A 23,532-nucleotide genomic window follows, 5' to 3' on the forward strand; every position below is an offset into this window, starting at 1 on the left:
TCTTGTCAGCAACAGCCGCAGTGTTTCTCCTGGACAAGTTGGAGGTGCTGATGTGTGTAAGTGGAAATGGAAGTGTAAAAGACACCTGTTAGGTGCTTGTTGCTGCTACGATGCGTGCATGCATGCTCCGCTACAACATCAGACACCAGCGATCACGCCAGCCGGTTGGGAAACTCCTGAGCCATGCAGCAATCTCGGGGACACACCGGTGTCGGGGTCGTTCGCTCTGCTCACCTAACAGGTGAGTGCTTCTAAAGTGAGGCAATTGATAGCAGCACTGAGGCTTGATAGCGATATCAAGCCTCTTTCATCACAGGCAGCCTCGGAACCAAGCCCTGGATTATCTTGGTTGTGGCTTGAGGACTGAAACGTGCTAATACTCTTAAGATCAGTTCATTCTGGGAAGCCTTCCCCGCGGGGACGGGCTGGGGTTAAGCATTATCAGCGCTGACTTATCATAACGTATCTGCTGCTATCGTAAATCATGGACGCTTACACACTCGATGCATCCCCAAGCTGGACTGCGAGCTCACAATGAGGCCAAAGAGGTGTCTATAGAGTACCTTAATGACCTCAAAACCTCAAAACCAAACATGCTCCAAGTATGTAATGTGATTTTCATGGCCAGAAGGTATAGCGGCAGGACATCATTACCAGATTAGGTGTTTGCTTGTTGTGTAATACGCCTCAAGTAGGATCAACCCAGCTCACAGGTGCAGATTATCCCCATAGTTACTGCAAACAAGTTTGTCCACTTACGTAGTCCTCGGCATAACTCCATAGCTGCACGCCGCACATCTGCTCCTGTATAGAGTAAGCTCGGAAGAGCCGCATTCAGTAACTACTTCCCGAATCCTACATTCCTAGGAGCCCTTGCCATGATGTCTGTATACGTGAAAATACTTTGTCAACTCTTTTGCTACTAGACATCTGTTACGAGTGTGTTTGCTGATCTCACCTGACACAATCACCTCTCCCTCATGATACTCTCCATGGAGGATCTACACTTGCCATACTTAACAAGCTTTGCTATAGAAAACAAACTACTTTACTCAAAAGTGAGCGACAAGCTGAAAGAAGCGAACATAAAGATTCGGGGTTCGGCACTCGGAATACCACCGTTGTGTCGGTTCGAGGGATGCAACAGTTGGACTCGAAGACCCCGGGGGATGTGGCCATCATTAGGGGCAAACTCCTAAAGACACATGCGCTTCTTACCTATACTCAGGTGGTGCTTTAAGCCCAGAATACATCCAGGTCAAGGTATTGTATACACATAAGTTTTTTTTGTTAGAAATTGAGCAGTTTTTTGTTTTCCCCGGTTGACGGCAGATCTGGTGAGAAAGACGACAGGAAGTCACCTGATATCTTGTTGCTTGGTGTGAGATAAGGCAGGAATTGCTACTTTGTCAAAGGACATCTGAGAACAAAGTGCTCTCAAAGGTCACTCTTTGGTTTGCCTAAGAGATCATGCTGTCCTTGTTAGTGGGAACTGCGCTGGGTTCAGTGAAGGCAAGATCTTTGTCAATAACGGGTTATCTAGAGCCTTCTCAAACTAGCCTCGACAACTTTTGGCAGTTCTCAGAAGGCATGCTCATAGAGGAGGCACCTGAAGTAATATCAGGAGAAGTCATCAATGTCTAACTTGAGAGAAAAAGTGGGGTACTTATGAGGTCGAGCACACCGTTCAAATCATCACATCCTCGACCAACCTCAACCAAAGGTACAGTATAAGCTGTCTAACACTACCTTTCGGATTTCATGATGCTCATCGCTCTCATTTTCACCTAAAATAGCGACTTCCCTTCCTGACGTTCCCCTTCCTCAACCGACATACCCCCTTACGATCACGCCATGCCCGCTTCCTGGCCCCGCTCCGAGGTGACGTCAACCTACCTGACTACCTTACCCTCCATTTCGGAGCAGCCACCAGATCTTGCGGGTCTCCCCATACCGCTTCCGAATTCTTGATCCGAGTGGATCTCCGGATCGTTCTGTTCTAGGCTAACCTCGGTTTGCTGCCGGTACCTGGTTGCTGAATCATACTCGGGACGAGGGGCTCACGTTCGCAACTATCGCCGATTTTGTTTGTCATTGGCGGGGCTTATGAGCTTGACGGGATTGTCGAAGCTTACACTCTCGAGTTTACCAATAGATTTTTACCGTGAGCTCTCGGAGACATTAATCAGCCCCTGACAGCTCACCCAAGTCAACAAACCATCACTATGACCTCCAAGTCCCCCCTCTCCGGCATCAAAGCCCTAACGTTCGATGTCTTCGGCACAACCGTTTCCTGGCGCGAGGCAGTTGCCAATGCTTTAGCTGAAGCTGCACGCAACAAACTTGCTTTTCTCAAGTCCCAAGAAATTACCCCAGATCCTGAGGTCATCAAGGGCCTGGAGCGTCTCACAACTCAAAAAGGTTCTGCCGCCCTAGCAGCTCAATGGCGGGCTTCATACTCCACATTCACAAGGGGTTTTAGAAAGGGGGAGATGGAATGGAAGACGGTAGATGATCACCACCGGGACAGTCTCGCCTCCCTCCTAGCTTCAGAGCCATGGAATGTCCTTACCGTCTTCACCCCCTCCGAACTCCAAGACCTAAGTCTCATCTGGCACCGCCTCCCCGCGCACCCCGACGCACGCCCCGGCCTCCAAGCCCTCAGTTCCCTAGGTCTAACAACAGCAACCCTCACCAACGCAAACCACATCCTCCTGCACAACCTCATCACCTTCTCCTCCCTCCCCTTCCATTATCTCTTCTGCGCCGAGGACTTCTATGCCTACAAGCCCTCTCCCGAAGTCTATCTCGGCGCGTGTAAAGCCATGGGACTGCAACCGGGGGAAGTAGCTATGGTCGCGGCACATCTGGGGGATTTAGACGCTGCGAGGGGCATAGGGATGAAGACGGTTTATGTGGAACGGGAGGGGGAGGAGGAGTGGGATGAGCAGAGGAGGCGAGAGGCGAGGGGGTGGGTGGATTTTTGGGTTGCGGAGGGAGAGGGGGGGTTTGGGAAGGTCGAGAGGGGGATCAGGGGGGTTTGATTGCTAACAGGGTCGGGAAGGTTGAGAGACTTTGTGCAAGGCGTGGGTATTGCTTTGCGTCGATGAGTTATACATACAACGATAGCAGAAGGCGTGATATCGATACATTTCTGGTCTCTTAGGATTTCATGTCATGCCGACATAAATAATGGGCATTAACCGTGATGTTGATGCGGAAGAATCATGACCAGTCAGAGGTATCCGGAAGCGATTCAGGGGTTGGCCTGTCGCCTGGGGCAACCGAAATAGGGTTCTTTCAGTTTATTCTCCATTCACACTCCCTATTTATGCGACCTCCACCATACAGTCTATCGAAAAAGCAGTTTCTTTGTCAGAGTTTCTCCATTTGGCCTTTGGATAAAACTTCGATAACTGCGGTACCAATTCTTTAACTACTTCATTGCGTATTGTCTTTTCCGTACTGCATTAGTTTTTTTTATTTTCCAGTTGCTGGCGAATGACAAACACATCTCAGGTTCGTAAGCTGAGAATTCTTCATTGGCAATTAGCTGACACTCCTTGTGGGTCCATAGGGATTTCCATCAGGAGCCAGTCCCTTCGTCTCAAGTTTGTACAACCAATTCATACTTATCATCGAACTGACTTCATCGCTACAATGGGCTAAGTGATCACAATCCCTTGCTTAACTCAAAAGGCTGAAGCCGGAGATAACTTCACTCCTGGCGATGTAATTCGTGCACTTAATGAGCGGGAAAAGGACTATGTATCATAGCACATGTAGAAAACGAAAAAAAAAAAAAACATAGGCAACCTATCATCCCACACAACAGACACAGCAGCCTTGAATCGAATGATGTGCTCTTTGACATGCTATATCCCCAAGATATTTCATTATTTCATCAAAGAGTCTTCCCTGTTATTACATCCTAGAGCGTTGCACCCCCAAGTACTGAAACTGCATGCTTTTCTTAGCCAACCCGCGGGACCAGAAGCACACCATCATCAGTCAACTTGACATTGTCGACCCACACCCAATTCCCTAGGATAAAGTAATGGTGTCGTATTGCTGTGGAGGGTATGGTAACACCCTCTCACTTGCGATGCAGAGAAATTGGTCATATTTCCTCACCCTAGCTCGTCCACAACGAGGACAAAACAGTCAACAAGCTTCTGATCAAATGGACCAGGCCATTCTCAAAGTGACCTGGAGCCCTAATTGGCAACTTCTCGCCGCAATTACATGACATAATATTGTGATAAAAAGTGTGGTTAACGAAGAGATCTGGGTTGTCAAATATGACCACACAAGGGTCGGCTCTGGTGAAGTCTCCATGTCTGTGAAGGTGTGGAAACTAAACCATGGATGCACTTTATGGCCTGAAAAAGTACGACACTGGTTTGGGTATGAAACCAATAATTGTGACGATAACCACGAATGTGCTGAAGACACACATGACAATAGATTTTACACGGTTGGTGTTAGCAACGGAATATCTGGGCACTGGCTACAAAACTTCCAAAAACGAGATACTATAGTCTACATCTCATCTTCGCCCACAAGCCCAGGCTGTCCTTCAACCGCCAGCCCAACATTTATTATCGAAACTCCCGTTATGTGTTTCTCCATGGGCTAACTTGTCGACGATCATGCTTCCAGCTGTGGTTCAGGATTATGTCACCCTCCTGGATATGCTGCAAGGACATCCTACATCGTCTCCACATCTTCACTTATTACCTCTGCTCTTTCATACAACAACGATTTTCGCGACTCGGACGAAGAGTCTATACCAGAAAGTCTGGTTGTCCACATCGGTTCTCAAAAGGATGCCAACACATCCAAGTTCTCCTACGAGTTTACACAAGTTCTGCTTTATCCAACTCATCAAAAGGTGCTGGCCGCCAACGGGACTGCGCTCTATATGGCTGATCTTGATTCCCGTTGTTGGGCGGAGTTCGACTCGAAGCGTCCATAAAGTTCTCACTACGACCAACCCAGATCCAAGGAAACAAGCAAAATTTGTTGTGATCGACTGCGTCATCCGCCATCTGGCAGAAGAGTGGGTGACAAAAGTCATGAGAAGAGAGTAGGCTGTACTACCTCCTCTTCGATAACAGAATTGATTTGTGCAAACAAGCAAGGTTAGAGTCCGAAGAAAATCGCGCACCACAAAGCAAGGACTCGCCACAGACGCAACCATGTATTGCCTTGACGCCACCTTCTATCACTCGTGATCTGCTTGCCATTGTATCCCTGAAGACTCCAAGAAAAGGAGAGCTTGTCAGTATTCTCAAAAATTATTTTCCTGCACAAGAATCGCTGGGTCTGCACAGCAGACTGGAAGATTCCAAGGCTGCCTTTTCCCCAACATGGTGCCGACACCACCATGGCTGCTACCACGACCCAACTAGGCGAGAACGAGCATTCTAGGAAGTCTGGACTAAGCGAAGTACGATATCATTACCGCCTTCCAGACGAATGGGACACTGAGCGATGAAGAATTTTCCAGCATCAGGCACCCTATACACTGACCGATGGTAGAATTTTTTCTTTACCGGTGGTATGACGGCCGTGCAGTCTCAGCAATTCGATGTTCAACGCTTGGAGATATCATGACTGGGCGGTCAGACTAATTGACCGGTAATTCTTTGAAAATGACTGTATATACTTTCTCGTATGTATATACCTGAGAGGGCTTCATAGGACAATACTGCTTTGTGTTTTGCAATGTGTACAGCTATATATGTAATCAATCTGTCATATAGCAGCTGAACTGAACGAGCCGGAAGTTCGACAACTTCAAAGTCTAGCGTCCACATCGTGGTTGCTTCCAGAACCAGGTACTGTAAATGTCCCATGAAGCGTGGAACACAGGTTGTCTTGTGCATGCGGGAGCTGGTCCGAGAGATTCCGTTTTGTGAAGAGAAGGGGAAGGGCAAGAATCTCATGTGAGCATGTGTGCCAGTGTGGTGACCAGAATATGCTCTAAGGCTGCTGGACGGCTCTACAAGGCTTTGGTCAACAAGTTACTTTCATCATTGGCAGGATAAATGGGTGGTTTGGAACCTAACAGAGAATGCTTCCGACAAGGCTGCAGTTCTGGTCAGGAGACATTCCCCCAGGAATTTCGAACTTATGGAAGATATTAGGTTGGATTAGGCAATTCGCGTCGCAGTTAGTTGCTCGATTGTTGATCTTGAGTGGCCGATTGTCTATCATGTCAAGTGTCAATTTTGTTTGGCCCTCCTCATAAGGCTGACTTTCTTTTCTCAGCTGCCAATGGGCATTGTAAACTTGACACCCGGCCTCAGCTGATGTTTCTGAGAATACTTGAGCGCCGGTTTGACAGCTCTCTTACCTCTAGATTATGAAATTGCTCTTAGATCTCGTATGAAGCGTGAAGATACCTGCTATTTTCATCATATCAAAATCAAGAGCAGTCATGGGCGGACTCCCGGAAGCCCGGTGTGGCAGCCTGGTCACAAATTCGCACAAATTTGCTTTTTGAGTGCCAGAGACATTGGATTGTGGTCAGACATCTCCAGCCTAAAGGACTGAATCTCCTGAAGTTGAGGAATACAGTGTCAACTGACAGTCCATTGCTGCAGAGCCGCAACGGAACGTGACAGCCTTGTGGGGTATCAAGTGAAGGTGAAGATAACTGATAAATCTTTTGACTGGCTGCCGGAACGAAGAGGATGAAACCCACCGCCCAGTATCTGGAACCTCCGGTAGCTTCAACCCTCAGGAGTCAGGTTAAAAGCCCTCTTACTAAGTTGTCAATCTCAAGTGGTGTTCAAGTTCAATAACGACTTCAACCCCAGCCTGTGCCAGTTTTTGTGCTTATAGACCTCTCACGACGATCAGAGGTGGCACAGAGACTGAGAGAACTGATCAAGCGCCTCGACTTTAAGCTCGATCGACCCATCGGACAAACAAAACAACTTCAACATGTTCATTACCCCCTACACCGTTCCCGTCGCTGTCTCCGCAGCGTCACCGACCGCCATTCCACCCATAACCACAACGATAATATCACTCGCAACCGCCTCTCTCTCTCCTCGTGTGTATGTTCCTGGTTTGGAGGATGCCGTACCTACTGAACCTCCCGAGCCCTTGGATTGTATCATTGCCAGCACATTTTCCAGCTATCCAGCAACCACATGCCTGCCCTACTCCGCCTATTTCCCCTTACAGAAGACCAGGGGCATCGACGCCGCCTGCTTCACTCTCACCGGGCCCAGCGATTGGGTGCCTGTGTCTTTGCCCTACTACGAGGTGGATATGGACAGTTGCAGCAGCGTGAAAGCAGTGACGACAACGAGCTATTCCTGGTACCACGGCTGGTATGGCGACGAGATAAAGACGTATACCATGACTTACCCAGGCCGGGTGTCGTGCCGTTGGCACATGACCGAAGACAACTTGGAGTACTGCGAGAAAGTGTCGCCTTTGGGATGGGCTGCGCTCGTCATGACCTTCCTCACCATCCAAGTGTCGTGGTGGGCGAGCGATCTGCCGCTGCTTTCTAAGCCTCGCGATCAGGGCGGCGGATTGCGCGCCTACCTTGATGCGGTCGTGTGGGCATGCGTGCGCGCCAACAGCCCGATGAGTGCTGGAATGGTCGCCCTGTACTGCGGCCCGGGTCCAGCCCACGCTGCGAGGATCTACTACCAAGGCGTGCGTACTGGACCTGATGGGCACCTGTTTGACGGGAGGACGCCGAACCCAAGATGGAGACCCGGTCGGTCGTTGAAGTACTGGACCAGCGTACTCAACGAGTGCATATCTCTTATAACAGCGATCATCACGATTGTCAAGGCATGTACTAAGACGGTTAGGGAGGATCAGGAGCCGATCCCGTTTTCTGAGAGCTCTTGGGTTGTTCCGACCCTGCCAACCACGCTGGTGGGTTTATTCTTGCTCGCATTAGAGTTGTTGCTCCCGCCAGAAACGAAGGTCCAAAAGCGCTGGATGTGGATTCTGTTCGTGGGGTGTCTAGCAATTGGTGGGGGACTCACGGCACTCCTTTGGAAGTTCGATGCCTCGACGAGGGATATGTGGTACATTATCATGATCCTCTATTTCTTCATGTCAGCACCTATATCGGAGTTCGGAAGGCGGGCGGGCTGGGCCATCTTGGGCGCGTGGATGGTGCGCGCTGGCGGCGTGACCGTGGCGGCGTTTAATCATTACGGCGCAGGTCAGCCATGGTGCAGGATCCCTGGCAACGGGTTCGCCATTGCGCATGCGGTCTTGGGTGCTATTTCGACCATCCTCGGTGTGTGCGGTGCAATCGTACATATTCAGCGTCTAAAACAAGACATAGAGAATGCCTGCAACGGACAGCCGACGTCTTGGGAAAAAAGTGTATTGCCCCAAACATCAGAATTCCAGCCTTCGAGGGCTTGTTGAGCTTGAAGAAGCTCGGGGCACTGGAGGGACCTGAACAAAGAAGCATAGCCATCGCCTAGTTAGAGCACCATCCGTGGGGCCCCAGGTGAGTTAACCGTTAGCAATTCACAACGGTTCGGTGAGTAGATCCTAACAAAATAAACAATGCTTACCAGGATAATACGTTTCGCTAGGCAACCACAAGTCTGGACTCGGTGTCATCTTTATATATCCATCAATTCACTTACCTATCCATCAAGCCTGGTTTCCAGACATTGTAGTATAAGCAGCTGGTGTGAAAGGGAGTGGTCATGAGGATCACAGAGACAAGGTCGGCAGGATGGTCGGTAAAAAGATCGAGGCGATGGACAGGTGGGAGGATTTTCCATGCAGATCATCACCCACTTGTCCATGGTTCAAAAACTGGATTTACTGAGAATACGTCCATCGCTATCGCCATTGCTGTCGTGGTGTTTTGGAAGACTTGAGCTCCCATTGGTTATCTATCGAAATACGGGCGATAAGGGTTTAGATTTTTCAACTCTATGTAGTAAATAGTGAACGTCCATAGTCATCAGTTGCTATGTGGCAACGGTCAATCCATTTCCCAAGTGTCCATTAATACCGGTGCAGCCTGCGTATGGCTTCTCATCGTATAGACACACCGTATATGCACGGATTGGAAGAGACACAGGATTCTACGGACGACCCCGCGGTCGTATCATGAACTCTCTTCATCTTAACATCACTGGAGAAGGATTATTCAAAATATGGAAAGGTTAAAGTCAGACCCTTTCCTGAATTGTCTGAGTTCAATTGTCGTCCCGGGGACTGGTCGTCTAGAAGCGTTGCTGAAGTGGATAACCTTCTCTCAGTCTCGTCAGCCAACGGGCCATCTCACGCAACGCCTGGTCTGGTAGCATCAACGGCTTGCGGTGTAAGGATTAAGGCGATTCTTCAAATAAGCATACTGGCTCCTAAAAAAATAAATAAAGTATGAGTAACCAGGTACCAGATCATATGCAAAATTGACCCGTGAACCAACAATGGAGCAGAGAGTCTTATGGCTAAATCAGACTATATATTAGGCGGGAGGAGTTCAATGTTGTCGGATGGAAATTCAACAAACGACATCGAGTCAAGTATCATGGAGAACAGCTCATTCTCAGATTTTTCGGATGTCAAGGGGTCTTACACATCAAACCTGAGTACGTCGAATCTCAGCGTTAACTGAACTAGTCTCGACGCGAGAGTGGAAGAGTGATCCAGCAACTTCGGACAGAGTTGAGATCACATCATCAATGCAACTCATCCTGCCAAGACCGACTCTTCTCGACATCAGACCGTCCTGGATAAACATTAAAGACAACTTGGAGATGTTCCTCGAACCATCTACCGTCTCGGTGGTTTCAACCGGAACCTCAAACTTGACGACCCTTCTTACAACTCCTTTCAAGGCCATCGCTCCTCGCGATGAAGTTCCTCCCGGGCTTAAGGGAGGTGTAATTGCTCCTCCTCCATCCGACTCCTACCCGGCAACAATATGTCTTCCCTACTTCATGACGCGCGCCTTGGGCTCCAGCAGCAAGCATTCGTACGTCACCGCCGACTGTTTTACCGTCATCAACAAGTACGATTTTGTGCCTAAGCCCTCACCATGCTACACGGCAGAGTGCAGCAGCAAGTGGCTGCCAGCGACAACGTCATACGAGACGTCGATTAGGTTCTATTCGACCATCATCTGGCAGATTCCCTACCCCGAGCGAATTGAGCAGATATCTCGGTCAGAAATGACCGAGGACTGCCCGAAGGTGTGCGGTCCGGTGCCGGTATTCTCCGGGAGGAACCTGGTAATGGTCTTCATCTCCACTCACGTGTTCTGGTAGGCGAGCGGATTTGAAGCCTCTTTTCACGTTGCGGCAAAAGGGCGACTGGTTCATGGCATGCTGCAACGCGGCTGTGTGGACGTGCGTGCGCACCCGCAGTCCCCTCAGCGCCGGCGTTCTCGCAGATCTGCTACGGTAAGGGCCCGAGATACTGGGCCAGCGTTTACTATGAAGGCTTTCGTTCCAGCGCCAACAACAATAAGGCGACAGGGAGCTCAAAGCCAGTGTCACGGTGGAGATTTGCCAGGTCGTCCAAGTACTGGACGAGCCTGATTGGGGAGTTCTCTTACAATCGCGACAACAAGGATGACAGAATATGAGGCGTGCACTACAACATCCGACTATGTATGGTGGCGGCTGCAGCAAAACGACCCCAAGGATCTCGCAGAGCACATTGACGGTTCTCCAACTACCGACTACCATTAGTAGGTTTGTTAATCTTCACCAGGGAGCTATTCTTCGAAAATTGGGAGAAGAGATGAAGAGGCGAAGCCTCTTGCTTTTGTACCCGCTGGTTTGGGGCATTGGGACCAGCATAACAGTGATGCTTTGGCGGTTTGACGCTGTGATAAGGATCTTTGGTGCATCACCGCTATCCTCTACTTCTCCATGACGGCTCCAATGGCAAGTTTTAACAAATGGATCATCGACTTAATGATCGGGACGTGGCTAGTCGGGGTTGACAGTGTTTCTGGTGCCGCGTTCAGTCACTACGGCGGAGGGCGACCATGCTGCAAGATGCCGGGTTCAGCGTTCGGTATCGTATATTTGGTTCTAGGTGCCATCTCAATATTTCTCGGCACACTGGGCATTTTTTGCGTGTAAACCGCATGGAAAAGGACTTGAAGTTGCGGAAGATAAATGCAAACTTGGAACGCCAGTATTTCGAACTTAAAGTTGGAATCCCCAGTTGAACTGAACGCGCCGGACGTCATGTCAACGTCCCCCATATATGGCCACGGAGACAGCTACCAACTTCGTGAATTTTTAATTGAAGCCTGTCTCAACTATCTGGGTATATGAGTTACTTAAGTTTTGTGAACACGGCCATGATCCCTTGCTCTCTATGTTACTTGAGACATTCTTGCGCTAACGACTCTTGGAAGCCTACAGAAAGAGGATGCATGGCTAGAAGCAAAACACCAGGGAGCATCCCTCCAACAGGACATGAAGGTGTCATTCATCCAACATTCGAGGCATCGAGAGTTGGCGAGGTTCATCTTAAGGAAGTCGAAGGATGTGTTGGAATCAACTCTTGGCAAGGGCTAAACAACGTTGAACTTGAAAATTCTAATGTAGCTCATTAATTGCTAATGCTGATTGTGATCAAGGTCAGTTTTGATGCGATGCTGCATTCTGAGTAAGTATTATATCTCTCTCTATATATATATCTAAGTCCGGGACTTTAGACAATAGGAAGCGCCATAACCACAATTCCATAAATCCATAAGACAGGCGGTCGAAGTTTATATTTTCTTCCTTCCGATCTGGCCGTTTCAGAACATCTTCCATATTTCCTGGTTTTTTTTTCCTGTCGGCTACTTCTTATGGCTACGTTGGCATATATATATATATATATATATATATGCCTACGCCGCCCCCCAGCTTCCAAAGTTTGAATAGAGGCCAATGCAGTCATGTGCCCGTCCTTCAGTCTTTGTCTCTCATCATATCCTCTTTATAGGACGCTTTGTGGGACGCTAGTGGCAATCGTGAGGTACTCCTCACACTTCTCTAGATTCAGGCCTAGGTTACTGACATGGCCCACGGTCCTGAAGGGGCACACATTCACGAAGTTACGTGACTCCTTCCCATTGCTATTGTCAAATGAGCGGAAATTGACTTTTCTTCTTCCATTCCTTCTTTATTCCTTCTTTCCTTTTTATCTTCCTCCCTCTTTTTTTCTACTAGCTTTCCTATTTCTTATTTATTTAGTGAGACGTGATATAATCATGTGGCAAAATATGATCTCTAAAAGGTGTTAGAGGTTCAAATATTGTGCAAAGAGAGTTTTATAGTAAAAATTACGCAGGTATGATATCTGTACCAGCTAGAACTATGTCCTCACAGCTAACCCAGCTCAAAGTCAGGCTCGTCTGTGCCTTTGAGGAAAGTCCCATTCCAGCCACCAATCATCGCTCCCTTCGGAAAAATCTCCGATCAGGATAATTCCGCTTTCTAAGAAGGCAAGACTGCAGGTCATCAAATTTTGCCCTTGTCCAAAGAATCCAGGCCTGATATGCGCCCAGGCAAGGCTAGATCGGGGCCAATCTCGCTTCTCCTTCCTCACTAACGAGAGGGGTCGATAGCACAGGAACGCATCTTTGCAAAGGCCAGATGGTCCACCACATGAAGCTTATGGAGAATGGAGGTTGTAAAAGGATGGAATGGGATTTTGGCCGAGGTGCAGTCGGTGAATGCAGGACGGCAAGTCGTGATCCACGATGGATGGACTTGAAAAGCACACACCTCTTCGGTGTCATGAACAAGTGCCATACCACCCGCCGACCCCCGATGATGCAAAGACAGTCCGACGAGCAAGCAAAAACATCACTGGACAAGTGGGATGGTAAGAAAAAGGGGAAAGCAGAAACAAAGAGCCCCGACACTAACAAACTGAGACAAGCCTAAGCCAAGCCACGTGGGGGTGGAACTGAGTGTGTGACCGTTACGTTCGTGGACTCGTGCGCTCATGGTTGTGCGCCTTCGTCGGTCGCCCGCAACCCCTGTTGTTGACTTTACCAACGACGGCAAAAGGCGATGCGCGACCCCTGTCAAGGACGCCGACCGGTGAGAGTCAGCATCATGGCATCGAGATCAGGTGGTCTTTTGGGCGCTACCTAGGTGAGGGGAGAGAGGATTTAATATGTCATGAAGTGGGAAAGTTGGCTGGTGAATTACGATGGTGAGGGAGCAGGGTGTTAGAGTCGCATGCCGACCTTGGTACGTAAAAGAATGAGTGCAAGCGCCGGGGAGTTGGAGAGGTTGGTCTAACCGGTAATTGTCAGAGACGGGACCGGGATCGGAAGGTAGTTGATGTCGGCATTCCGATACGGATACTGAACAGTGAGTCTTGCCCATACCGATCACGGCCATCAAAAGAGAGCAGTGAAGACACTGCTGAGAAACTCCGCGGGCGGTACCGACCATTGTCACAACTTTTAGCGTCTGGATACTGGAGCAAGTTTGAGCCCGTAATCCATATCTGAGACCCGACCCCCAATATCTCAAGTCCTCAGCCTCACCTCCACGCTAATGCGTGATGTGGAGTGAGCCTCCAACCATCCAACGGCGTCTTTGATGTCTCGATACAAATGCGGTATCAGATTCTGATGACGAGAAGAAATGGAGCCGGCAAGATGCCAGTCCTTCGGCGGTATCAACATCAACCCACCCACCAGGCCTAAGAATGATCCCTCGGTGAGCGATAACTAGTCCAGACCACACCTCAGCTTGTCTGTGGACAGGCATTCAGCCTTATCAAGTTATCAAGCAGAAACCAATGGAGTCGAGCATGGGTGGGCGGAGTTGTGTTAGCGTGAGCCTCCTGTCTCGAAATTAGAGCTTGTCTCCATTTCGTGGCCGAAACCCACATGTTTGACAACTTCTGTGTTGTCAACATTGTCGTCCCCCAGAAAAAGAGCGTGTAGAGTGCTCTTAAAGGACAAAGGAAAGCCAAGGTCTAGAGGAAGTTCATTGTTGGGCTGTTATGGTTATCATAGTAGCGGCCGTTGACACGGTTGTGCTCATGCTCTTCCCGTTGTTGTACCAAGGGGCATCATGCGGGCCACTGAGGGGTGGTGTTGACGAACGGCACGGCAGCATCGGGCCGTTGTGACAGTGATCCTTCAAGGTCTTGTTAACTCATCACTGTATGTTGGAGGAGTCTTGCAGCTGGAATGCTGAAGGAAGCTTGGCTGGCATGGGTGATGTTATTAACGCTTCAGCTGCCCCTCCACAGGCTGAAGCCTAAGTAGCAATCACAAAGTTATGAAGTGCGAAGGGAAAATGATCAAAACATTCATTCTGAGACTGAACTAAACAACCCTTCTGTTGTGAACTTGCATCAACTTCAAGTCCAGGCACCTTCAAACATCTACTACCAGCCTGTTGACTGCCCACAAAGTCCAGACCCAGCCAGCCCCTCGAAAAAGTCTTGGCGCCTCTGCCTGCATGGCTGCTGCAGCTGCTGGCACCTGCAGGGCAGGGCCGGCAGGCTTGGCACCCCCACCCAATTTTTGGGAGAGGTGGGGCAGGGAAGATCTCCCCGGTTGTGCACGAGCACTCTGCTTTCCAGGGTTCCCACCCAACTGCGATTTGGCGGCGCCTGTGGGATCTTGGAAAATTGGAATTGCGGATTCTTCGTGACTTGGACAGGATTATGTTTTCTTGAAGAATGGATAGATCATGGCTCGATGAGAAGGTGAATAACGAGGTTGGAAAATCATATACCGACCAATGGGAGCGACTTGTGATCTCCCAAAGAGGGGTTGTCCAGATCTAGAACACCACAAAGCCACCACCGTCACAGCATCCCATTTACGCACCCCTCACCTACAGGCTACAGCAGCTGATGTAAAACACGAGCTCTTCCCACACAGCTGATGACTTGCCTACCACTGACATATTACAGCTCCTACCTATGCCGAGCCAACGCGTAACACCTCGTGTCCAGCTCCTCCATTGCAGACTATCACTACACTTATGTACAATTGACGATCATTCTGCTCTCGATCGTCCACACGGATTTCTTACTTTTTGCCTGCAGAGACCGATGGAACAGTACCGCTACGGATACGCATGAATCGGAATTCGGCCGGCTGGTCAGCCGCCGGTCTTCCGGATAGCTTACCCGTGAACGGATAGGGTGTGCAACCTTGCGGTACGTAGTAGTATCGACATCCACTTACTCAAGCTTCATCCAGCCTTCCGATCGGGTCTGGGCAACAGAGAGAGGGCCTATGATGAACAGATGAACACCCTTTTCATGATGGGTTCATCCCACGTCACCTCAGCCTTGTTTACCAACAGCGGTCTGCCATCCAACCGCAGCATAGTGTGGGTGCTGTAGGTACGACTCCCCCCCCCTCCTACGACCTAATAAAATCCGTAGCATCCCCCTTGCAGAGATGCAGGCAACAGGCCTATCTGCAACCACTTGCGTTTCCGCGGCGTGGGTGATGGCTTTGACTTCCAACCGGATGGTGTAAAGACACACACCGCAACCGTACAGCACAACATGGGGTGCCTTGTAGGCAGACAGAGAGATTCGAATGGACGGAACGCTGTTGCGCTGCAGGTCTCGTTGCATCCATCCATCGTCCATTCATTCCGGAACACACAGGTTGCAGTGTTGCGTTGTATGTGTGTACGTTGTATGTATGTGTAAGCCAGGGGTTGAAGACTTTAGAGTAGGCAGCGAATCAAACCGCTGATGATGACGAAAAGTCCCGATGTACATACGTATGTGATGCTGTAGTGGAAAAGGCTGTCCCTTCAAGAGATCAACAAAATCCCACGCTGTCATCTCGCTCGCTTGCTTCCCTCGGCGGAATGTTTTCGCCCATGCTACTTGCCAGGGTATACTTCTTTCCGGAGTATTGGGTGCGTAGGTAGGTTGGATTGATGAGCAAATTTCTACCTTTTTGGGGGCATGTCACTAGAGCAGCAAGGCAAAAAGTTCCCGATGCCATGGCGACGGTTTTTCGTCTCGTCAGGGGGGTTTCATCCGCCGCGGACGCCTCCAACCAACAGCACCTTGGTTAAGGAAAGCTGGCGAGGAACTTCTGGGGATGTAAAGCTGCTCATGCTGTGTTGGATGTTCGAAGAAATGAGCAAATTGATTTGGAATCTTACTCAACCTGCCGAGGAAGATTGATGTGATGATCGGCTCCGTAAAAGAGCTTATCTGCAGTGCTTAAGGGAGAAAGCTGTTAGTAAACGAGCACTTATGGCGCCATTGCCATCAGGGCATACAACCACTTTGGAAAGAAGAATACCTCTTAGAGATGCCATCAGAACGGCCATCTGGGCAACTCTCATAACGAAAAGCCATGCATTGTAAACTCTCGAACCCTCCCCCCCCCCTCCCAACCCAAAATCCCTCACAAACCCTAACCACCACCTCAGCAAATCATCAACCCAACCCACAATACTGTATTAAACTGGAACTCCCAAGTGACAAATATCAATACCACGATTACCTATCCTGCATAGCTCCAGTCCATCATGATAAAAGTTCATCAAAATCCCATCCCATCAATCATTTCTATAGAAGTCTGTCAAATATGAACTACAAACTGCCCTCCAACAAAAATAATTCCAATCTCCCCTCCGTCAGAGAAACCCCATATCCCAAAGTGTAAGGAGCCCTGCAAAACCACAAAAAAAAAAGCGATGTCGGTCCTCAGCCGATGACAATATAACCGTACAATGTCCCAAAACGCCGATCTTTTCTTTCTTGTTCAGGCAAGGGTCGTAGGGCCGGCAGATGACTCCAGGAAGTGAACGATTGTACGGAATCAAGAATGAACAATCTGATGTGGGAGGGGCTTGTAGTGAGTAAAGTTGATTGCCACAGTGGCAAGACTAACTTGGTATGTGATGGCTAAGTCAGTAGGGCAGTTTAGCATCAGGAATTGCTAAGATTGAACTGTATGTAGGGAATGGTATCAAATTGCACATTCACCATAGAGTAGGGCCAATTCAATGAGTATCACTCTTCGCAGTAGCACGATTTTCGGAAACTTTTGTCACTTGCACTTCTCTCTGTTTCTCACGCACTCAATTCAACTATCTTTTTACTTTCTCTCTTCATCTCTTTCATTTTCCCTGGGGAATCATTTCGCCTCCTCGACACTTTGCCTGCTTGCCTCTTTGTCTGCAAAACTGTCTGCACCGTAGGGGTAAAAACAATACTTGCTTCCACGTTGGTCGCGCGCAAGGGATTTCTCCCTATTCTTCCAGCCCGTCCGGTAGCTCAACCGTATATTCCCTGGTTGCTGTTTCCCCTGCTCTGCGGGCATCTCAAGAACAGTCGGCAACCAACCATTCTATCTCTTATCATACCCCCAAAGAGCAGCGAGAATCAAGAAACCGTCTAATCCGGCCCAACCCAACCAGATGACCTCTTCTCCTTTCCCTTGGTCCCACGTCCCATTTCCAGGACCTCCTTGCCCGTCCTTGATCCTTCTATCCAGTCATCTCCCCTTAATGCCCAACCCCACAATCCACAGACATCCAGAACTTCCCCATACCGACCAGATGGAGATGTAAAAGCTGTGCCAAAAAGACCCAAATTCCTTGGTTCAATAACTGAACGGAACCACTTTCTGTCTCCATTGCATGACACCTTTTCCAGGTGAGGAATGGATAACCAGACGATTTGGGTGAGGGGAGCTGGGAACAGGGCAAACAAGACGGGGAAGAAACGCGTGCCATTGACCCAGACAAGCAGGTATCTGAAGGTAGCTATAGGAACCAAACTCTAAATCTCATCCCTTGCGCGCAGCAGACAGGAAAGGAAAAGGTGAGGGGGGGGAGGACAAAAAGGAGGGAAAACCGATGTGATGAAGATCAGATGATGAGAGTGATGTTGACAATGGGAGAAACAGAAAGTACAGCCCACCCCTTCCGCACAGGATAAGCCAAAGCTTTAAGAGATAACAAGAAAAAAGAGTTTCAAGGAGAAACAGGATATTTACGCCCAAAATGCCCTCTCTTTTCATTTATGCGCCGTTCGCCTTATGTGGAGAATTGGTTGTTGTTGGTTATATGGGTTGTATCTTGTTAAGTTGATTGCTGGTAGTAGAAAGACGGGCTTTTGTCAAAAAGCGAGACAAGAACAAGATAATGCGACACATGTCATCTAAAAAGAAGGCATAGACCGAGATTTTATGATGGCGGTCATCAAGCTACACGGTTTCTAGCATCGCCATCTTGGGTATCCTATGTCGATGCCCGCACGCCGAAGGACGGGCCAGCGCTGTGCTCGTTGTGTATAAGAGGGGGGAAAAAAAAAAGAGGTGATGATGATGATGATGATGATGATGATGTGAAGGGTATTCGGTTTAACGGCGGTAAAGATAGGTTGCTATATGAATGATCAAACTTCGTTCGAGTCGACCGGGCGCTCATAATACGACGCACACCCCCTTGCGGCGCTCGCGGCGGTACCGGCCGCCCTTTTCATTGGTCAGGCTCGAGGACGTGGTACTCCTCGAGTCGAACTTGGTGCCGGGAGGGGCGGCTAGCAGCTGTTGTTGTTGTTGTCGTTGCCTGCGCAGGATGCGGACGACATCGTAAAAGGCCTTGTCGACATTGATGTAGTTTTTGGCCGAGGCCTCGACGAACTCGCAGCCCAGTTCGCGCGCCAAGGCGTGGCCTTCTTGGGTGGAGACCTCGCGCTCGGCGATGCGGTCGCTCTTATTCCCCACAAGCATGATTGGGGGCAGAGCGGGCGCAGCGGCGCCCAAGGGCGACCCGTAACCTGGCGATGACTGTGTCGACTCCTTGACCCGCTTGATCTGGTTATGGAACTTCTTGATGCGCGTGAAGGATGACCGTGATGAAATGCTGTAGACTAGAAGGAAACCCTCGCCGTCCCGGATCCACTGATCTCGTAGCGCCGTGTATTCTTCTTGCCCTGCTGTGTCGAGCACCTCGAGCATGCATGCCTGGTTGTCGATGACGGCCTGCTTGCGGTAGGAGTCTTCAATAGTTGGGTCGTACTAGTCGGTGAAGTTAGTGCATGTTCATGTCCCTGAGGCAGCAGTCATTCGAGGCTCAACGTACTGTCTCAACAAAGTGTTGCAAGCAGAGCTGGATCGTCAAGGCCGTCTTCCCTACGCCGCCATCTCCCAGCACCACCAATTTGTACAGAACCATTTTCCCCGCCATCTTGAACAAGCGTCTTGCGGCGGACGCGTCTCGCCCTTAGGTGGTCGGATAAATCACTCGAATGAGGTTCAGAAAGGATGGCCAGCGGCTCGATGAGAAAGATCGGCTCGAGATCAGAAGCAGTATAGGGGTGTATGCGTGCAGGCTGTTGGATGGCAAAGATCACCCGATGCAACGGCGTGACGTGCGGCACAAAAAGGGTACCGTCGGAGTAGTGGAGGAGCAAAGGAGAAAGGAGACAAGGAAGCGGCTTGTGAGAAGTGGCTTGGCCCCTCTCAGACGCGCGATAATAGCAAGGTTGAGGGGAGAAAGGGGACGATTACACGGAATTGTCGTGTAGGTGGTGGTTTGTGGATGAAAGATAATCGGCAGGCTGCCGGCAGAGAAAGGAGAGACAAGACGGGACTCTCGGCGGCGAACTGTTGTTGGTCCCAGCAGCAGCAGCAGCAGCAGCAGCAGCAGCAGCAGCGGGCAGAGGAGAGTGGATGGCCGAGCCGGGGTTCAGTTCGTTGTGACGCTGGGGCGCTCTGGGCCTTGGGAAGCTTGGTGCAGCAGGATCCGTGTGGCCAGTGAGCAGTGGGTTTTCCAGGTTGGCTGGGATTCTGGGACCGGCCGCTGGAAATGCTGAGGTGGGTGCTAGGATGGCGGTGGACAGTATGGAGAATTGGTGGTGGAGCAGGCAGTCAAAAAGTGAGCGTGGTGGCTTTTGGCTGGGCTTGAGGTCTTAGGCTTTTAGTTTTGGGTTCTTTTTGGCGAGCAGCGACTCAGCGAGTGCGAATTGGCCCCGTTACCGGCATCGGGGCGCCGCCAGGGAGACTGGGTCTGGCAGTATGTCTAGGAGTGCAGGGAGGCCCAGCGTCGGGCGGGTGGATGCGATGCGTGGATTGCTTGACGCTCGAAACTAGATCTTGGCTGCGTCTGTCCCGGAAGTCGGAGGGCGACTAGCGAGCTGGGAGAGATCAACTTTGCCGCAATGGTTTAAAAAAGGTTGTGAGCTGCTCAAAAGCTGCTGTTGTAGTCAGGGCTAGGACAAAGGCAGCATTGACGCGAGCAACGTGAAGAAAAAAAAAAGCCAAAGAACTGCGAAGACATTCTGCCCGGTTAATTTTCTCTTTTCTTCTCACACTCGCACACCCACTTCGGAATCAAAAACGGGCCCCTGGAGACGAGGAATGGAAACAACCACAATAACCAAGTGTCCCCTTTCCTTTCTTGCTTCTGTTTTCCGGGCCGGCGCCCTTGGGTCTGGATAGGCTAGCCCCAGCGGCTGCAAGGTGAGGGGCAGGGGGTGGGCGTGTCAAGCACTGGACCCACAACTCAACAGCATTGCAAGCTTAGACCAAGAATGGTAAACAGCCATTCCAGATCTCACCACCCAACCCGCAGCCAGATATCCGCACGCTAACTGGCAGCCGGCCACAGTACTCGGCCCCGCGCCTAGCGGCAAGACGCAGACTGCGGTGCCGCGTGACAGGATGCTCTCACAAACACGCTCGAGGGTCAGAGGAGATAAAGCGACTTCTTCTCGACATCTTTCCATTTTTCTTGCATATTTGCGACATGTTGGCCTTGCAGAACAGTGCTGCCTCGCGGGCTGCGTGTACCCCGCGATGCATAATGTTAGCACGGATGGGTCCAGCACGATGGCAGACTTGCCTGCAGAACCGAGGGCGTTTGGTGCGAGCTTCGTGCTGCGTGCTGCGGGCAACGGGACTTGCCACAAGGCGAGCGGTCCCCAAAGCCACGACCACACACGACCGCATCGACCATACGCCCGGCGCCCGTCGCGAGCACCAGGTCCTCAATTGAATGGGAGTATGAACAGCCTGTTGGCGCGGCGGGCATGTGCTACTGCTCACGCTGGGCGAGAGCTTCTGGCCAATCCCCTTTCTGCAATGCCACGCCGAGCTGTCGATGCTCGGCCACACTCTCACTCTCTCACCTCATGCTCCTCGGCTGCTGCGCTATGTCTGATCGAATGGATTTCACAAGTGCACTACGTATGGTGATGGGATGAGATGAGATGGGAATGCATACATACAGGATACACCAATCTGTTCAATGGATGATGGCTGCAGTAACTCTTCGCCAACCACTTCTGGCGTCCAAACCATGATCCTATACCATTTCTCCAGCAGCTCGCCGTCTCTCCTGTCCGTTCCTCCTGTTGCTGCCCTGTGTCCCGGCGCACAGGACGTCAGGACGCCGAGCAAAGGCCGCCAGCAGTCCGCCAGGAATACGGCTCAAACTAGGAATCTTGTTCCGACTGACCAACCACAGCCAAATATACACTATACTTACATGTCCGGTGCAGGTGCGGATGATATGTGCATACATAACTCCTCGGCACCACCTCGAGCTATGTACGATACGTACAGGATTACATACCGATCACAAGCACTGGCTCTGATAGGTAAGCAACACAGACACCAGCACAAAGCCAAGACAAACAGATAGGACAGATCATCACCGCCGTAATCTTTGGTCCATGATGCAAGATGAATGGATAAGACTGCAGTGGACGGATGACGCGCGCACAGGTTGCTCTCCGAATCGCGCGGGACTCCATGCTCTCGTCCCCCGCCATGGATCGGTCTGTCCTGAAGTTGCTGCCGCTCCCCCAGACTTCTTGACGAGACCAATGCCCAAGTTCAGCAGGCGTTGAGTAAGAGTGAGCTTTGCGCACGGCACAAGCCGATAGACCATCCTGATTGGGGATGTTTCAATTTTTTTTTTCAAGCTTCTGTCTGTTTGAGCTTGTGTGTGCTGTCAATCCGAACGTCACATCTCGGCGCCGTTCACCGGGCCTACTTGGTTTTACCTACCCAGATGGTATACCTCTTCGGCACGCGCTATCATATCTGATCCATCCGTCGTCCCGTTCGGAAGACGGAACAGGGTTCGACGGCTGGATCGAGATGCTTGACCAGTGGGGTAGTTCTGACGCGACGTCAACATCTGCAACTGCACTGACAACGATTTCTTTTTTGTCTTAGGTCCTTCTCTCGCCCTGTTAAAGTTGGGAAAGCCTTTCACGCACGAACCTTGGTTCAGACACTCAAGGCGTTTTATGACAGGAGCGGCTAAGTAAACAAACTTCAGCGTACCTCCCACGGCCAGATCTCGGATGTTTCCTTCGGTCAAGGTGCTGCCGTCTCCCGCTGATCAGCCTCATCAACGAGGCAGGCCAAGTTTGTTGGTGTTGGTTATCACGGAGGACAGAACATGAAAGGCAGGCCGTGCTTGTTCGGTATTACGCCCGCCGCTGCTGAAATGCTGAGTGGAACGTGCACTCACTGTAAATGCAGTCGGCCAAGTACGAACGAACTCTTCCGTAAGTAAATCATACGGACGATGTAAGTACTTATGTAACGATCAGCCAACATGTGTGCTCAACAAAAACCAACTGCATTTCGACTTTCCAAGGTATACTTTAATGACGCTATGATTGCCGGGTTTATTGAACTCCTTTTCGGCAGGCTGGAAGCTTTGTATGGCCGAACTCGGACCTGAACTGGGCTGATGCCATTCATTGACCGGCTATTAATCGATCATCGAGTCGACAACAAGGCCACTTGCAGATCTACGCTACCCCTTTTGCTGGCCCTGCTGGGCTGTCCTGCCTTGGTTCCGGCTCTCATCAAACCCCCTCTGACATGCCTGTCCATACACCTACATACGTACATACTTAGTATAGCACTATGTATGTAGGTTCTTTTTCTAAGGTGCATGTACCCATGTATCTACTATGGCTGTATGGGTGGTGACCATCGCTGATGCAGTCTGCGCTTGCTCTGACCCTGCCTCAGGTTCGGTTTTTGAAGACTCCTATTGGACGGAAAAGCCGCCGCCGTTCGGTCGACGACCTCCGGATCTAAAGGGCTCAACGCCTGAATCGGTCGTTGGACCTCTAGCTGAGGCTTACGTTCCAAAAGGTCCGATGGGTGACTTGATGGCACGACATGTACCCTGTACATGCAGTTCTCGTGTAGTAGCTATACCGACTCTGAGAAAGGGGATCCATCCCTTGAGCGCAAAAACTTGCTTTCCTGGCTACCTAGCTGTCAAAGCAAGACCGCAGCATTTGCGGTCTGTCTTCTCTGCATATCCATCGGCTTGCTCGTTCTGTTGGGTTCGACCTGGTTGGCCGGCCGGCTGGCCGAGGGGAGCTGTCAGCCTAACGGGCTTGTTTCGCTGTGCCTTGATTGGTTGCATAGGTCACACAAGGTACCAGGTACACGGGCTCGGGTTAGACACGCAACCTTTTATACAGAGCCTGCGGCTGGTTTTCGGTACGGGGGAGATACTTGCTTACTTAGAAGCACCGTTTGGGGGCTGAAAGGTGGTAGGT

General features: G+C 50.4%; 4 protein-coding genes across 4 annotated transcripts; 3 read left to right on the top strand and 1 right to left on the bottom strand.

The window, feature by feature from the left end:
* Positions 1-2,225: 2,225 nt before the first annotated feature.
* Positions 2,226-3,044, top strand: CTHT_0051610 (hydrolase-like protein; the record flags this gene model as incomplete). Its single annotated transcript, XM_006695439.1, has 1 exon — positions 2,226-3,044. One exon carries the CDS (start codon positions 2,226-2,228, stop codon positions 3,042-3,044), a length of 819 nt encoding a protein of 272 aa, XP_006695502.1.
* A 3,910-nt stretch (positions 3,045-6,954) lies between these two features.
* CTHT_0051620 (uncharacterized protein) lies at positions 6,955-8,477 on the top strand (the record flags this gene model as incomplete). Its single annotated transcript, XM_006695440.1, has 2 exons — positions 6,955-8,284; positions 8,401-8,477. The coding sequence occupies 2 exons, from the start codon at positions 6,955-6,957 to the stop codon at positions 8,475-8,477; spliced, it is 1,407 nt and encodes a 468-aa protein (XP_006695503.1).
* Positions 8,478-9,698: 1,221 nt separating this feature from the next.
* CTHT_0051630 (uncharacterized protein) lies at positions 9,699-10,283 on the top strand (the record flags this gene model as incomplete). The annotated part of the gene is made up of 1 exon (XM_006695441.1): positions 9,699-10,283. One exon carries the CDS (start codon positions 9,699-9,701, stop codon positions 10,281-10,283), a length of 585 nt encoding a protein of 194 aa, XP_006695504.1.
* An 8,132-nt stretch (positions 10,284-18,415) lies between these two features.
* Positions 18,416-19,181, bottom strand: CTHT_0051640 (ras-like protein; the record flags this gene model as incomplete). The annotated part of the gene is made up of 2 exons (XM_006695442.1): positions 18,416-19,012; positions 19,077-19,181. The coding sequence occupies 2 exons, from the start codon at positions 19,179-19,181 to the stop codon at positions 18,416-18,418; spliced, it is 702 nt and encodes a 233-aa protein (XP_006695505.1).
* Positions 19,182-23,532: the final 4,351 nt, after the last annotated feature.

The sequence above is a fragment of the Thermochaetoides thermophila genome (assembly GCF_000221225.1).
Source record: "Thermochaetoides thermophila DSM 1495 unplaced genomic scaffold scf7180000011820, whole genome shotgun sequence".
Lineage (NCBI taxonomy): Eukaryota > Fungi > Ascomycota > Sordariomycetes > Sordariales > Chaetomiaceae > Thermochaetoides > Thermochaetoides thermophila.